General features: G+C 46.8%; 1 protein-coding gene across 1 annotated transcript; it reads left to right on the top strand.

Annotated features, from left to right (window-relative positions):
• The first annotated feature begins 8,661 nt into the window (after nt 1–8,661).
• Nucleotides 8,662–10,713, top strand: LOC142246543 (zymogen granule membrane protein 16-like). The gene is made up of 3 exons (XM_075319610.1): nt 8,662–8,760; nt 8,896–9,028; nt 10,008–10,713. Exons 1-3 carry the CDS (start codon nt 8,706–8,708, stop codon nt 10,333–10,335), a joined length of 516 nt encoding a protein of 171 aa, XP_075175725.1. The 5' UTR covers nt 8,662–8,705; the 3' UTR covers nt 10,336–10,713.
• The last annotated feature ends 5,143 nt before the right edge of the window (nt 10,714–15,856 follow it).

Here is a 15,856-nt window from a genome sequence, read left to right as displayed (position 1 = left end):
TCTCTGGACTTCTTATCCGGGTGCTTGGTTGTCGGTTTCACAAGCGCACTGCGCATGCTCAGAAAACTCCTGCGCTTCCAACCATGTGCGGAGCGCGTCTAAAATTGGCAAACAAACACCCGGATAAGAAGGCTGCGCGAATGAGAAGTGCGCGCACCCGCGGGATCTCCAGGAGCCGACTGTGATGTTGCTTATGTAAATCCATAGTATCGTGCCCACAGGGGTGTGATACCATGGAAAGTATGCAAACACCTATGGGGCAAAGCGATGCCCAGGGGGACTAGACCCTTTGCTATTTACATAGGGAATATGTAAGTTATAAAACTTTTTTTTATAAATTCATATTACACAATATTACAACACAGGGTTGGGTAGGAAGGGGTTTGTAGGCCACACATCACCCTGCTTGTAGGTCAGAACACATATGGGATCCGACAGGTTCCCTTTAAAACTTCTCTTCTCTGGGATAACTCTGTGAATGTCAGTTTTAATCCTCTGTTTGGAGGCCCCATCAGCCTCATAACTGCCTCCGGAGCCTCTTCACAGTTTTACTCGCCCCTTTAGGCTATGTGCGCACTAGAAATGTCATGTTTCTCAAGAAACTTTCTTGAGACATTCTGGGAGCTGAAGATTCTTGCATCTGCAGAAAAAATACGCACCAAATTCGCGACAAAAACGTATGCGGATTTGCCTGCGAATTACCCGCGGATTTTTCCCTGTGGATTTTTATGAATGGATAAGTGCAAATCCGGGGGTAATCCGCAGGAAATAATGAACATGCTCATTTTCTCAAGAAAGTTTCCTTGAGAAAAATCCGCAGTGTGCGCACAGCTATTTTTTTTTCCATAGGTTTTGCTGGGAAATGTCTGCAGAAAGATTTAACACCTTTCTCAAGAAATTTCCGCGGTAAATCCGCGGGTAAAACGGTCTAGTGCGCACAACTCTTTTTGGGTGAAGTTTGGGTTTTCCAGATGTTTTCCGCTGATTCATTGAGGCTTTTTATAAAGTAACTTCCACGCCAATGTCCCCACTGGACGGATTTTATGTACCATAGATATTTTGGCAAAATATTAGTGAAACGTGCGATTTTTTTTAAGTCAAAGACAAAAATAAAGAGCATTTTTAACTACGTGCGCCGTTTTGAAGAATTAATGAAAGACACAAGAGGAAAAATAAAAGCGACTTACAAAAAAATGCAAATAATGAATCGGACCCTGTATGTTTCTATGTCTCAGCATCTCTGATGTCAATGAACTCAGTAAATGGGAATCTCCACACCTAATCCTGCCTAAATAGCTGAGGATTTGTTACAATGCACCAGCGTAGTACCGCTTGCCGCTGTATGTAGCTCACAGAGGTGTCTGCACTGGCTCACTGCCCCAGCTGCTGCGGAACCTCTAGTTTTAGGTCCAGCCTGTTGTACTTGCTTTCAGGGTGCGGCTGCTATTACTCCCGCTGAGATACAGACTCCATGTGTCCAGGGTGGAGCGCGACCAGTGACTTCCCGTATTGATCTGACTCCAGATACTTTACAGATCAATAAGATAAGAAGAGGATCTGAAAACACACAGTGCTATCCAGTGTCTACTTCATACGGTCATATAGTGAGAATATAATACTGCCATACAGAGCTGAAATACCACCATAAACTGCTATGCAGAATATAGTACTAATATTACTGCCATACCGTGCTGGAACAACACAAGCCTATATAATGCAATGATTATCGAGACCACTGTGCTCCAGAGAGGTCAGGGCTGACCACAGAGAGCAGTAATGTCTGTGGGGAACTACACTACCATTCAAAAGTTTGTTGTCCCCAGACAATTTTGTCTTTTCCATGAACAATCCTACTTGTATTTCTCAGATGAGCTGCACAATGAATAGAGAATATCGTGCAGACTGTGACGAGGTCAGAAATAATTATTGTTACGTGTAATAATAATTTCCTCTTCACCCTTGGCTCTCAGCACAGATCGCTCCTTTGCACTATTCCAGCTTTGCAGAGCTCTGGCATTCTAGCTGGTAATTTGCGGAGGTAATCTGGAGATATCTCCCCCCATGCTTCCACCCCACAAGTTGGATTGGTGATGGGCACTTTTTGGCACCATACATTCAAGCTGCTCCCACAACAGCTCTATAGGGTTGAGGTCTGGTGACTGGGCCCCTCCATTACAGATAGATACCAGCTGCCGGCTTCTTCCCTAAATATTCATGCATAATTTGGAGGTGGCTTTGGGTCATTGTCCTGTTGTAGGATGAAATTGGCTCCATTCAGGCGCTGTCCACAGGATATGGCATGGCGTTGCAAAATGGAGTGATAGCCTTCCTTATTCAAAATCCCCTTTACCTTCTACAAATCTCCCACTTTACCAGCACCAAAGCAACCCCAGGCCATCACATTACCTCCACCATGCTTGACAGAAGGCGACAGGCACTCTTCCAGCATCTTTTCAGTAGTTCTGCGTCTCACAAATGTTCTTCTGTGTGATACATACACCTCAAACGTCGATTCGTCTGTCCATAACACTTTTTTCCAATCTTCCTCTGTCCAATGTCTGTGTTCTTTTGCCCATATTAATCTTTTCCTTTTATTAGCCAGTCTCAGATATGGCTTTTTCTTTGCCCCTCTGCCCTGAAGGCCGGCATCCCAGAGTCACCTCTTCACTGTAGACGGTGACACTGGTGTTTGTGGGTACTATGTAATGAAGCTGCCAGTTGAGGACCTGTGAGGCGTGGATTTCTCACACTAGAGACTGTAATGTACTTGTCTTGTTGCTCAGTTGTGCAGCGCGGCCTCCACTTCTCTCTACTCTATTTACAGCCTGTTTGTGCTCTCCTCTGAAGGGAGTAGTACACACCGTTGTAGGAGATCTTCAGTTTCTTGGCAATTTCTCGCATGGAATATCCTTCATTTCTAAGAACAAGAATAGACTGTCGAGTTTCACAGGAAAGTTCTCTTTTTCTGGCCTTTTGAGGGTTTAATGGAACCAGCAAATGTAATGCTCCAGATTCTCAACTAGCTCAAAGGAAGGTCAGTTTTATAGCTTCTCTAATCAGCAAAACTGTTTTCAGCTGTGCTAACATACTTGCACAAGGGTTTTCAAGGGATTTCTAAACATCCATTAGCCTTATAACACAGTTATCAAACACAATGTGCCATTACAACACTGGAGTGGCGAATGTTTGAAATGGGCCTCTATACACCTATGTAGATATTGCATTAAAAAACAGACGTTTGCAGCTAGAATAGTCATTTACCACATAATGTATAGAGGGGATTTCTGAGTAATTTTATGTTAGATATTTCCTTATTTTTTTCAATGAAGCTAAGTGACCCTAAACGAGTTTCATAGCAAGTGATAAAACATATACATTAGATTGCCTGAGATCTATGGCAGCCTGAGAGGGTCAAAGGAGTCGGAGGAGAGTCTGTGCATCAGTATGAAGCCCGGGTGACTGTGACTGAGTGATGGCCGCTAATAATGGCAACTATAAGATATCAAGGGCAGATCGAGCTGACAGAGGAAGGATCAGCTCTCTGTGCATATTCTTGCCCCTTTTCTCCATTTCCCCACACTCTTTCCTTGTGTACTGTGTGCGGAGTCATTGATATACATTATATGAGCCGCCATAAAGTGATATCTGCTGGGCGCCAGATGTTGTGTGCCCGGGATTAGGGGCAGAGGCGTCAGTCTACCTGCAGTGTATACATGGACCCGGATCACCTCTTATCTCACTGCGCCCTTTGTCTCTCCGGGTCTCAGCTCCCGGAAACGACAAATACCGCAGTCAAATTCTGTAGGGATGGGCAGTGATAGGGTTAAGGTGATGTCAGCGTACTGCCCTGTATGATGGGCGCCATATGGTACCCGGGTGCCGTAGGATCCTATATATACTGCTGATGGGAGTCACAGTCACATCCCTGCGACCGACACCAGGTGAGTGGCTCATCCACGACCTCTAGGACTGTGGGGCCAAACTGAGCGAGGCAGAAGGACAGCCTGGACTATAACTCCCCGTGCAGCACTGATGATATACATCAGTGCAACAACCAGAGTACTCCCAGCAGCAGATTATCATCAGTGTAACAACCAGAGTACTCCCAGCAGCAGATTATCATCAGTGTAACAACCAGAGTACTCCCAGCAGCAGATTATCATCAGTGTAACAACCAGAGTACTCCCAGCAGCAGATTATCATCAGTGTAACAACCAGAGTACTCCCAGCAGCAGATTATCATCAGTGTAACAACCAGAGTACTCCCAGCAGCAGATTATCATCAGTGTAACAACCAGAGTACTCCCAGCAGCAGATTATCATCAGTGCAACAACCAGAGTACTCCCAGCAGCAGATTATCATCAGTGTAACAATGGGGGTACTCCCAGCAGCAGATTATCATCAGTGTAACTATGGGGGTACTCCCAGCAGCAGATTATCATCAGTGTAACAACCAGAGTACTCCCAGCAGCAGATTATCATCAGTGTAACAACCAGAGTACTCCCAGCAGCAGATTATCATCAGTGTAACAACCAGAGTACTCCCAGCAGCAGATTATCATCAGTGTAACAACCAGAGTACTCCCAGCAGCAGATTATCATCAGTGTAACAACCAGAGTACTCCCAGCAGCAGATTATCATCAGTGTAACAACCAGAGTACTCCCAGCAGCAGATTATCATCAGTGCAACAACCAGAGTACTCCCAGCAGCAGATTATCATCAGTGTAACAATGGGGGTACTCCCAGCAGCAGATTATCATCAGTGTAACTATGGGGGTACTCCCAGCAGCAGATTATCATCAGTGTAACAACCAGAGTACTCCCAGCAGCAGATTATCATCAGTGTAACAACCAGAGTACTCCCAGCAGCAGATTATCATCAGTGTAACAACCAGAGTACTCCCAGCAGCAGATTATCATCAGTGTAACAACCAGAGTACTCCCAGCAGCAGATCATCAGTGTAACAACCAGAGTACTCCCAGCAGCAGATCATCAGTGTAACAACCAGAGTACTCCCAGCAGCAGATTATCATCAGTGTAACAACCAGAGTACTCCCAGCAGCAGATTATCATCAGTGTAACAACCAGAGTACTCCCAGCAGCAGATTATCATCAGTGTAACAACCGGAGTACTCCCAGCAGCAGATTATCATCAGTGTAACAACCAGAGTACTCCCAGCAGCAGATTATCATCAGTGTAGCAACCGGAGTATTCCCAGCAGCAGATTATCATCAGTGTAACAACCGGAGTACTCCCAGCAGCAGATTATCATCAGTGTAACAACCAGAGTACTCCCAGCAGCAGATTATCATCAGTGTAACAACCAGAGTATTCCCAGCAGCAGATTATCATCAGTGTAACAACCGGATTACTCCCAGCAGCAGATTATCATCAGTGTAACAACCGGAGTACTCCCAGCAGCAGATTATCATCAGTGTAACAACCAGAGTACTCCCAGCAGCAGATTATTATCAGTGTAACAATGGGGGTACTCCCAGCAGCAGATTATCATCAGTGTAACAACCGGAGTACTCCCAGCAGCAGATTATTATCAGTGTAACAACCAGAGTACTCCCAGCAGCAGATTATCATCAGTGTAACAACCAGAGTACTCCCAGCAGCAGATCATCATCAGTGTAACAACCGGAGTACTCCCAGCAGCAGATTATCATCAGTGTAACAACTAGAGTACTCCCAGCAGCAGATTATCATCAGTGTAACAACCAGAGTACTCCCAGCAGCAGATTATCATCAGTGTAACAACCAGAGTACTCCCAGCAGCAGATTATCATCAGTGTAACAACCAGAGTACTCCCAGCAGCAGATTATCATCAGTGTAACAACCAGAGTACTCCCAGCAGCAGATTATCATCAGTGTAACAACCAGAGTACTCCCAGCAGCAGATTATCATCAGTGTAACAATGGGGGTACTCCTAGTGGCAGATTATTATCAGTGTAACTATGGGGGTACTCCTAGTGGCAGATTATTGTCAGTGTAACTATGGTGGCACTCCTAGTGGTAGATTATCATCAGTGTAACTATGGGGGTACTCCTATTGGGGGATTATTGTCAGTGTAACTATGGGGGTACTCCTAGTGGCAGATTATTATCAGTGTAACTATGGGGGCACTCCTAGTGGGAGATTATCATCAGTGTAACTATGGGGGTACTCCTAGTGGGAGATTATCATCAGTGTAACTATGGGGGCACTCCTAGTGGCAGATCATCATCAGTGTAACTATGGGGGTACTCCTAGTGGGAGATTATCATCAGTGTAACTATGGGGGCACTCCTAGTGGCAGATTATCATCAGTGTAACTATGGGGGTACTCCTAGTGGGAGATTATCATCAGTGTAACTATGGGGGCACTCCTAGTGGCAGATTATCATCAGTGTAACTATGGGGGTACTCCTAGTGGGAGATTATCATCAGTGTAACTATGGGGGCACTCCTAGTGGCAGATTATCATCAGTGTAACTATGGGGGCACTCCTAGTGGCAGATTATCATCAGTGTAACTATGGGGGTACTCCTAGTGGCAGATTATCATCAGTGTAACTATGGGGGTACTCCTAGTGGCAGATTATCATCAGTGTAACTATGGGGGTACTCCTAGTGGCAGATTATTATCAGTGTAACTATGGGGGCACTCCTAGTGGCAGATTATTATCAGTGTAACTATGGGGGCACTCCTAGTGGCAGATTATTATCAGTGTAACTATGGGGGCACTCCTAGTGGCAGATTATCATCAGTGTAACTATGGGGGTACTCCTAGTGGCAGATTATCATCAGTGTAACTATGGGGGTACTCCTAGTGGCAGATTATTGTCAGTGTAACTATGGGGGCACTCCTAGTGGCAGATTATTGTCAGTGTAACTATGGGGGCACTCCTAGTGGCAGATTATTATCAGTGTAACTATGGGGCTACTCCTAGTGGGAGATTATTGTCAGTGTAACTATGGGGGCACTCCTAGTGGCAGATTATTATCAGTGTAACTATGGGGGTACTCCTAGTGGCAGATTATTATCAGTGTAACTATGGGGGTACTCCTAGTGGCAGATTATTATCAGTGTAACTATGGGGGTACTCCTAGTGGCAGATTATTATCAGTGTGACTATGGGGGTACTCCTAGTGGCAGATTATTATCAGTGTAACTATGGGGGTACTCCTAGTGGCAGATTATTATCAGTGTAACTATGGGGGTACTCCTAGTGGCAGATTATTATCAGTGTAACAATGGGGGTACTCCTAGTGGCAGATTATTATCAGTGTAACAATGGGGGTACTCCTAGTGGCAGATTATTATCAGTGTAACAATGGGGGTACTCCTAGTGGCAGATTATTATCAGTGTAACAATGGGGGTACTCCTAGTGGCAGATTATTATCAGTGTAACTATGGGGGTACTCCTAGTGGCAGATTATTATCAGTGTAACAATGGGGGTACTCCTAGTGGCAGATTATTATCAGTGTAACAATGGGGGTACTCCTAGTGGCAGATTATTATCAGTGTAACAATGGGGGTACTCCTAGTGGCAGATTATTATCAGTGTAACTATGTGGGTACTCCTAGTGGCAGATTATTATCAGTGTAACAATGGGGGTACTCCTAGTGGCAGATTATTATCAGTGTAACAATGGGGGTACTCCTAGTGGCAGATTATTACCAGTGTAACAATGGGGGTACTCCTAGTGGCAGATTATTATCAGTGTAACAATGGGGGTACTCCTAGTGGCAGATTATTATCAGTGTAACAATGGGGGTACTCCTAGTGGCAGATTATTATCAGTGTAACTATGGGGGCACTCCTAGTGGCAGATTATTATCAGTGTAACAATGGGGGTACTCCTAGTGGCAGATTATTATCAGTGTAACAATGGGGGTACTCCTAGTGGCAGATTATTATCAGTGTAACAATGGGGGTACTCCTAGTGGCAGATTATTATCAGTGTAACTATGGGGGTACTCCTAGTGGCAGATTATTATCAGTGTAACAATGGGGGTACTCCTAGTGGCAGATTATTATCAGTGTAACAATGGGGGTACTCCTAGTGGCAGATTATTATCAGTGTAACTATGTGGGTACTCCTAGTGGCAGATTATTATCAGTGTAACTATGTGGGTACTCCTAGTGGCAGATTATTATCAGTGTAACAATGGGGGTACTACTAGTGACAGATTATTATCAGTGTAACTATGGGGGTACTACTAGTGGCAGATTATTATCAGTGTAACAATGGGGGTACTCCTAGTGGCAGATTATTACCAGTGTAACAATGGGGGTACTCCTAGTGGCAGATTATTATCAGTGTAACTATGTGGGTACTCCTAGTGGCAGATTATTATCAGTGTAACAATGGGGGTACTACTAGTGACAGATTATTATCAGTGTAACTATGGGGGTACTACTAGTGGCAGATTATTATCAGTGTAACAATGGGGGTACTCCTAGTGGCAGATTATTATCAGTGTAACTATGGGGGTACTACTAGTGGCAGATTATTATCAGTGTAACTATGGGGGTACTCCTAGTGGCAGATTATTATCAGTGTAACTATGGGGGTACTCCTAGTGGCAGATTATTATCAGTGTAACTATGGGGGTACTCTCAGTGCACATTACTATCTCTCGTCTCTTTGGTTTTAGCTCTGACCAGTGACTCCTCTGGCCGGCGCTGCACTCACTGTCTGCACGATGCTGGCTCTGGTGTGCCTGTGCCTGCTCCTGGGCTCCTCGCTGGCTGCCAGTGGTGAGTGGCGTCATTAATGTTTTTCTTGCTCCCTTCCATATAATCTGTGATTTTATCATCCCGTGTAACCAGTCATTGTATATACAGTATATATATCTGTGTATACAAGTCATTGAGTCTCGTCTCATCCTATAGTGCAGTCCCGTATGTCTTCCTTTGTGGGGGAGTACGGTGCAGGAGGGGGCACTGCATTCTCCTTCTCCTCGGAGCAGCTGAATGGGCCGATAACTGGACTGCGAGTGCGGGAGAATCCAAGTCACGTCATAGGGTGAGAGAATTGGGATTTTGCAATATTATTTTTTACTTGATATTTTTATATTGATTTTTATTGCTCTGATAAAATACCGGATAATGCTGCTGACTGTGAGGTGACTGCACTAGGACCCAGAGACAGAAGCCTCAGCAATTGTTTGTATCTTTTTATTTATTTAGGGGTTTTCTCACAAAGTGCATTGTAATCAATAGATCTTTAACTAAGAATAAGTTCCACAATTGCATGTATAAAAAAAAAATGTTCCTGTGCTGAGAACTTATACATGCGCCCCTGCTATGTACTGTGTAATGGCCATGTCTGACTATGCATAACATGGTCAGCACATACCACAGCTCCTGGCCAGGGGAAAACACAATAGAGTATGCGAGACAGCAAGGGATCATATCTGATGTTTTTTCTGTGAGGTAAAACAGTCCCCTGCCTGTTATATCACAGGAGTGAGTGTTTCTGTCTTGTCTCCAGTTCCCTGAGAACATCATAAATCAAGTCAGTCACTTATGAGATTAGCGGCAGCCGGAGTTCCTATATCACTGGCTTGATTTAGGATGAGCTCAGGTGACTGGAGACAGAAACACTCACTCCTGTGATAAAACAGGCAGGGAAAGGTTTTACATCACAGAAAGAAATCAGCTGCAAGCCACTGCTAGGTTATTTGTATGATCACTTAATTTTCCACCCTGGCCCAGGAGAGGGGCCCCTGCACCACAATACACACTGTTGGCCAATCGGAGTCTGGCAGCAGACATCAGCATGCCCATGACTAGGGCGCATGGTAGTGATTTAATGCGCCATTGAACTGGAGGAAGGGATGTCACGATGTTGAAGAGAAGAGGGAGGTGAGTAGAGTGTGAGAGAGCAGATCGAGGCACATGTATAATAGAATGGGCCCAGGATGGGAGACATATTCCAGCTCGGACAGTATCTTCTCTCTAGGCAGACCTGCTCTCTCAGCCTAATGCTCTTGTCTCCTCAGGATCCAGTTCAGGTATGGCGATACCTGGGGACCTTATTACGGGAATCCCTCAGGAACGCTCCTTGAGGTTCTACTACATCGTGGAGAGAACATCGTACAAGTGTCGGGGAAGGTGGCCTCCTACGTGAATGAGCTGGTCTTTGTGACAAGCCGCGGAAGAATACTAAAATTTGGGCAACCCTCCGGCAACAGCTTCAATGATTTCCCCCTGTATGACACCACCGTCCTCCGCTATGTGAGCGGCCGATATTCATCCGTCCTCCATAGCATTGGTTTCCACTGGGGAGTCAACCCTGGTTGCATCCATTGCAAAGAAGACTCCAAGTGATGGGACCCTCTAGAATGATCTAGAAAGTCGTAGAACCCAACCCATGGTTGACGATGGATCTCTGATGTTACTCAAGACATTTTATACTCCAAATAATGATCCTTTACCTGATGTTTCTTCCTCTATGGCCACTTTTCATGCACCTGCGCTATACATTTAGTGGGAGCTGCCATTATGTGGCCTCCGTACTGGTGAAATGTGCTAAATTCTATCATTATCAGAATCAATAATGTATAAACTTATAATCCTGCAAAGTATTAATTTCACCACAAGGTGGCGCCGACCAGTCACATCTCTAGAAAATAATCACTAAGTAAATGATTCTTCCATGATAAAAAAAAACTGTAGATGTGTCTATCAGTAATACAGCGATATAAATAGTGTCTATACTGACCGAGTTACCTCCTGTATTATACTCCAGAGCTGCACTCACTATTCTGCTGGAGCAGTCACTGTGTACATTACATTACTGATCCTGAGTTACCTCCTGTATTATACTCCAGAGCTGCACTCACTATTCTGCTGGTGCAGTCACTGTGTACATACATTACATTACTGATCCTGAGTTACCTCCTATATTATACTCCAGAGCTGCACTCACTATTCTGCAGTCACTGTGTACATACATTACATTACTGATCCTGAGTTACCTCCTATATTATACTCCAGAGCTGCACTCACTATTCTGCTGGTGCAGTCACTGTGTACATAGATTACTGATCCTGAGTTACCTCCTGTATTATACTCCGGAGCTGCACTCATTCTGCTGGTGGAGTCGCTGTGTACATACATTACATTACTTATTGTATTATACTTCAGAGCTGTATTCACTATTTTGCATGATTTTGGAAACAACAAGCTTTAAAACACTCCCTTGCCCCCTACAAGCAAGGTAATAAAACGTCCTCAGAGGTTGGATGGAACCTCAAGATATGAGTGGAAGAGCCACAGTATTCAGTCTTGTCGAAGCTAGCAATTAAATTATTTTTATTGATAAGTGAGGATACAGTAAAGCAAGGATGACCGACGTTTCAGATTGTCCCAGGCCTTGTCCGTGGCAGAGGTCTAATAAGTGTGCGTCTGACCCTGGAAGTGACTGTAGCAGTCACTAGGACACAGTCCACAACCAAGCTCTGAGTAAGGCTGGAAACACATCTATGCGAGTAAAATCGGTCCGACTGGGCTGAAAAAAACTCGGCTGATTTTAGTTCACGTTAGGTGCGAGTGCAACGCAAGTGCGATGCTATTTCTGAGATTTTACTAGCGTGTGTAATGCGTGTGTAATGCGTATTTTTTACTATGTCATCTGCCATTCAGCACTGCTACATGGCCGCTGACAGCAGACACAGACAGCCATGTAGCAGAGCTGAATGGCAGATGACAGCAGACACAGACAGAGCCGCACTGTCAGAATGAACTCGGGTGAACTTAACCCGACTTCATTGTCATGCTGCGGCTCTGTCTGTGTCGCGTCCTGATTAGCGGTCACCTGTGAAGGGCTCACCGGTGACCGCTAATCTCCTAAGTGACTGAAGTTAGCAGTCCTCTCTCATACTCACCGATCCCCGGCGCGGCGCTGCACGGCATTCACACTGCTCCGGCGGCTTTTATTATTTTGACAAAGCCGGCCGCTCATTAAACAATCTCGTATTCCCTGCTTTCCCCGCCCACCGGCGCCTATGATTGGTTGCAGTGAGACACGCCCACACGCTGAGTGACAGCTGTGTTACTGCACCCAATCACAGCAGCCGGTGGGCGTGTCTATACTGTGCAGTGAAATAAATAAATAAATAATTAAAAAAAATGGCGTGTGGTCCCCCCCAATTTTAATACCAGCCAGATAAAGCCATACGGCTGAAGGCTGGTATTCTCAGGATGGGGAGCTCCACGTTATGGGGAGCCCCCCAGCCTAACAATATTAGTCAGCAGCCGCCCAGAATTGCCGCATACATTATATGCGACAGTTCTGGGACTGTACCCGGCTCTTCTCGATTTGCCCTGGTGCGTTGGCAAATCGGGGTAATAAGGAGTTATTGGCAGCCCATAGCTGCCACTAAATCCTAGATTAATCATGTCAGACGTCTATGAGACACCCTCCATGATTAATCTGTAAATTACAGTAAATAAACACACACATGAAAAAATCCTTTATTAGAAATAAAAAACACAAACACATTCCCTCATTACCAATTTAATAAGCCCCAAAAAGCCCTCCATGTCCGGCGTAATCCACGGACCTCCAGCGTCGCTTCCAGCATGAAGGTGACAGGAGCTGCAGAAGACACATCCGCTCCTGTCACCTCCACACAGCAACTGAGGTGAGTAGCGCGATCAGCTGAGCTGTCACTGTTGGAGGATCCAGCGGTGGCCGCGATTAACCTCAGTGACAGCGCAGCTGATTGCACTACTCACCTCAGTTGCTGCTTGGAGGTGACCGGAGCGGCGGTGTCTTCTGCAGCTCCTGTCACCTTCATGCTGGAAGCGACGCTGGAGGTCCGTGGATTACGCCGGACATGGAGGGCTTTTTGGGGCTGATTAAATTGGTAATGAGGGAATGTGTTTGTGTTTTTTACTTCTAATAAATGATTTTTTCGGGTGTGTGTGTTTATTTACTGTAACTTACAGATCATGGAGGGTGTCTCATAGACGCCTGACATGATTAATCTAGGATTTAGTGGCAGCTATGGGCTGCCATTAACTCCTTATTACCCCAATTTGCCAACGCACCAGGGCAAATCGGGACGAGCCGGGTACAGTCCCAGAACTATCGCATATAATGTATGCGGCAATTCTGGGCGGCTGCTGACTGATATTGTTAGGCTGGGGGGCTCCCCATAACGTGGAGCTCCCCATCCTGAGAATACCAGCCTTCAGCCGTATGGCTTTATCTGGCTGGTATTAAAATTGGGGGGACCGCACGCCATTTTTTTTAATTATTTATTTATTTTTTCACTGCACAGTATAGACCCGCCCACCGGCTGCTGTGATTGGGTGCAGTGAGGCACCTGTCACTCAGTGTGGGGGCGTGTCTCACTGCAACTAATCATAGGTGCCGGTGGGCGGGGAAAGCAGGGAATACGAGATTGTTTAATGAGCGGCCGGCTTTTTTAAAATAGTAAAAGCCGCCGCAGCAGTGTGAATGCCGTGCAGCGCCGCGCCGGTGATCGGGGAACGGTGAGTATGAGAGAGGAGGGGAAAATGACCGACAGACTGTGAGAGAGGGACAGAGATAGTGACGGACCGACAGAGAGAATAGAGACCGAGAGGGAGAGATCGACTGACAGAGAATAGTGATTGACAGACATTGGGAGACATCGCTCGTTTCCAGTGTTTTTAGGAAACATGCGAGAAATGTATTTAGAAAATCGGATGTCACTAGGATGGTGTGAGTGCCGTCCCGTGACATCCGATTTTTTACACGCTCCCATAGACTTGCATTGGAGAGACTCGCAGTAGAAACTCGCAAAAAAGCAGCATGCTGCAGTCCGATTTGGACTGAGAAAAAAAATCGCAGATGAGAGCTGAATCATTCACTAACATGTGTCCGATTCCAATGCGAGATTTTCTACCATTGCTCTACTGCGAGAAACTCACAAGTGAGAAGCAGCCCTAAGAGGGATACGTTGGCCATCCTTGCTTTCACCATATCCTCACTTATCAATATACATTCTTGAATTGCTACCTTGAACTGGAATGAGTGCCGCGGTTCATTCTACTCACAGCAGTGGAGGTCAGGCACAGCATAACAGAGGACAAAGCTGTGCAGCTCCGCAGTGTCTGCATCGCAGCTAGCAGTGGGGGTGAGTAGCGCTCCCTACTAATGATGCACCACCCAATGAGCTTAGCAAGAGCCAAAAAGGATCAAAGAACTTACACAAGCATTATAGTAGTCTGCTGCTGGGGAGAAAGAGCGCTATTAACCTGTATGAGACTACTGGAATTGCAGGCAGAGGGTGAAGATCAAGTGTGAGGTGGGGTGCCACCATAGAGAGTGAGGAGACCGGTGCTCGAGTGTGAGGTGGAGTGCCACTATAGAGAGTGAGGAGACTGGTGCCTGAGTGTGAGGTGGAGTGCCACCATAGAGACAGTGAGGAGACTGGTGCCCGAGTGTGAGGTGGAGTGCCACCACAGAGACAGTGAGGAGACTGGTGCCTGAGTGTGAGGTGGAGTGCCACCATAGAGAGTGAGGAGACTGGTGCCTGAGTGTGAGGAGGAGTGCCACCACAGAGACAGTGAGGAGACTGGTGCCTGAGTGTGAGGAGGAGTGCCACCATAGAGAGTGAGGAGACTGGTGCCTGAGTGTGAGGTGGAGTGCCACCACAGAGACAGTGAGGAGACTGGTGCCTGAGTGTGAGGTGGAGTGCCACCATAGAGACAGTGAGGAGACTGGTGCCTGGGTGTGAGGTGGAGTGCCACCATAGAGACAGTGAGGAGACTGGTGCCTGGGTGTGAGGTGGAGTGCCACCATAGAGACAGTGAGGAGACTGGTGCCTGAGTGTGAGGAGGAGTGCCACCATAGAGACAGTGAGGAGACTGGTGCCCGAGTGTGAGGTGGAGTGCCACCACAGAGACAGTGAGGAGACTGGTGCCTGAGTGTGAGGTGGAGTGCCACCATAGAGACAGTGAGGAGACTGGTGCCTGAGTGTGAGGTGGAGGAGTGACACCACAGAGACAGTGAGGAGACTGGTGCCTGAGTGTGAGGTGGAGTGCCACCATAGAGACAGTGAGGAGACTGGTGCCTGAGTGTGAGGAGGAGTGCCACCATAGACAGTGAGGAGACTGGTGCCCGAGTGTGAGGTGGAGTGCCACCATAGAGACAGTGAGGAGACTGGTGCCTGAGTGTGAGGTGGAGTGCCACCATAGAGACAGTGAGGAGACTGGTGCCTGAGTGTGAGGTGGAGTGCCACCACAGAGACAGTGAGGAGACTGGTGCCTGAGTGTGAGGTGGAGTGCCACCATAGAGACAGTGAGGAGACTGGTGCCTGGGTGTGAGGTGGAGTGCCACCATAGAGACAGTGAGGAGACTGGTGCCTGAGTGTGAGGTGGAGTGCCACCATAGAGACAGTGAGGAGACTGGTGCCTGAGTGTGAGGTGGAGTGCCACCACAGAGACAGTGAGGAGACTGGTGCCTGAGTGTGAGGTGGAGTGCCACCATAGAGACAGTGAGGAGACTGGTGCCCGAGTGTGAGGTGGAGTGCCACCACAGAGACAGTGAGGAGACTGGTGCCTGAGTGTGAGGTGGAGTGCCACCATAGAGACAGTGAGGAGACTGGTGCCTGAGTGTGAGGTGGAGGAGTGACACCACAGAGACAGTGAGGAGACTGGTGCCTGAGTGTGAGGAGGAGTGCCACCATAGAGACAGTGAGGAGACTGGTGCCTGAGTGTGAGGTGGAGTGCCACCATAGAGACAGTGAGGAGACTGGTGCCTGAGTGTGAGGAGGAGTGCCACCATAGACAGTGAGGAGACTGGTGCCCGAGTGTGAGGTGGAGTGCCACCATAGAGACAGTGAGGAGACTGGTG

This window comes from Anomaloglossus baeobatrachus, chromosome 7 (assembly GCF_048569485.1).
Source record: "Anomaloglossus baeobatrachus isolate aAnoBae1 chromosome 7, aAnoBae1.hap1, whole genome shotgun sequence".
Taxonomy (NCBI): domain Eukaryota; kingdom Metazoa; phylum Chordata; class Amphibia; order Anura; family Aromobatidae; genus Anomaloglossus; species Anomaloglossus baeobatrachus.
Note: the sequence above shows the minus strand (reverse complement) of the source record. Positions and strands in the feature narration are given on the sequence as shown.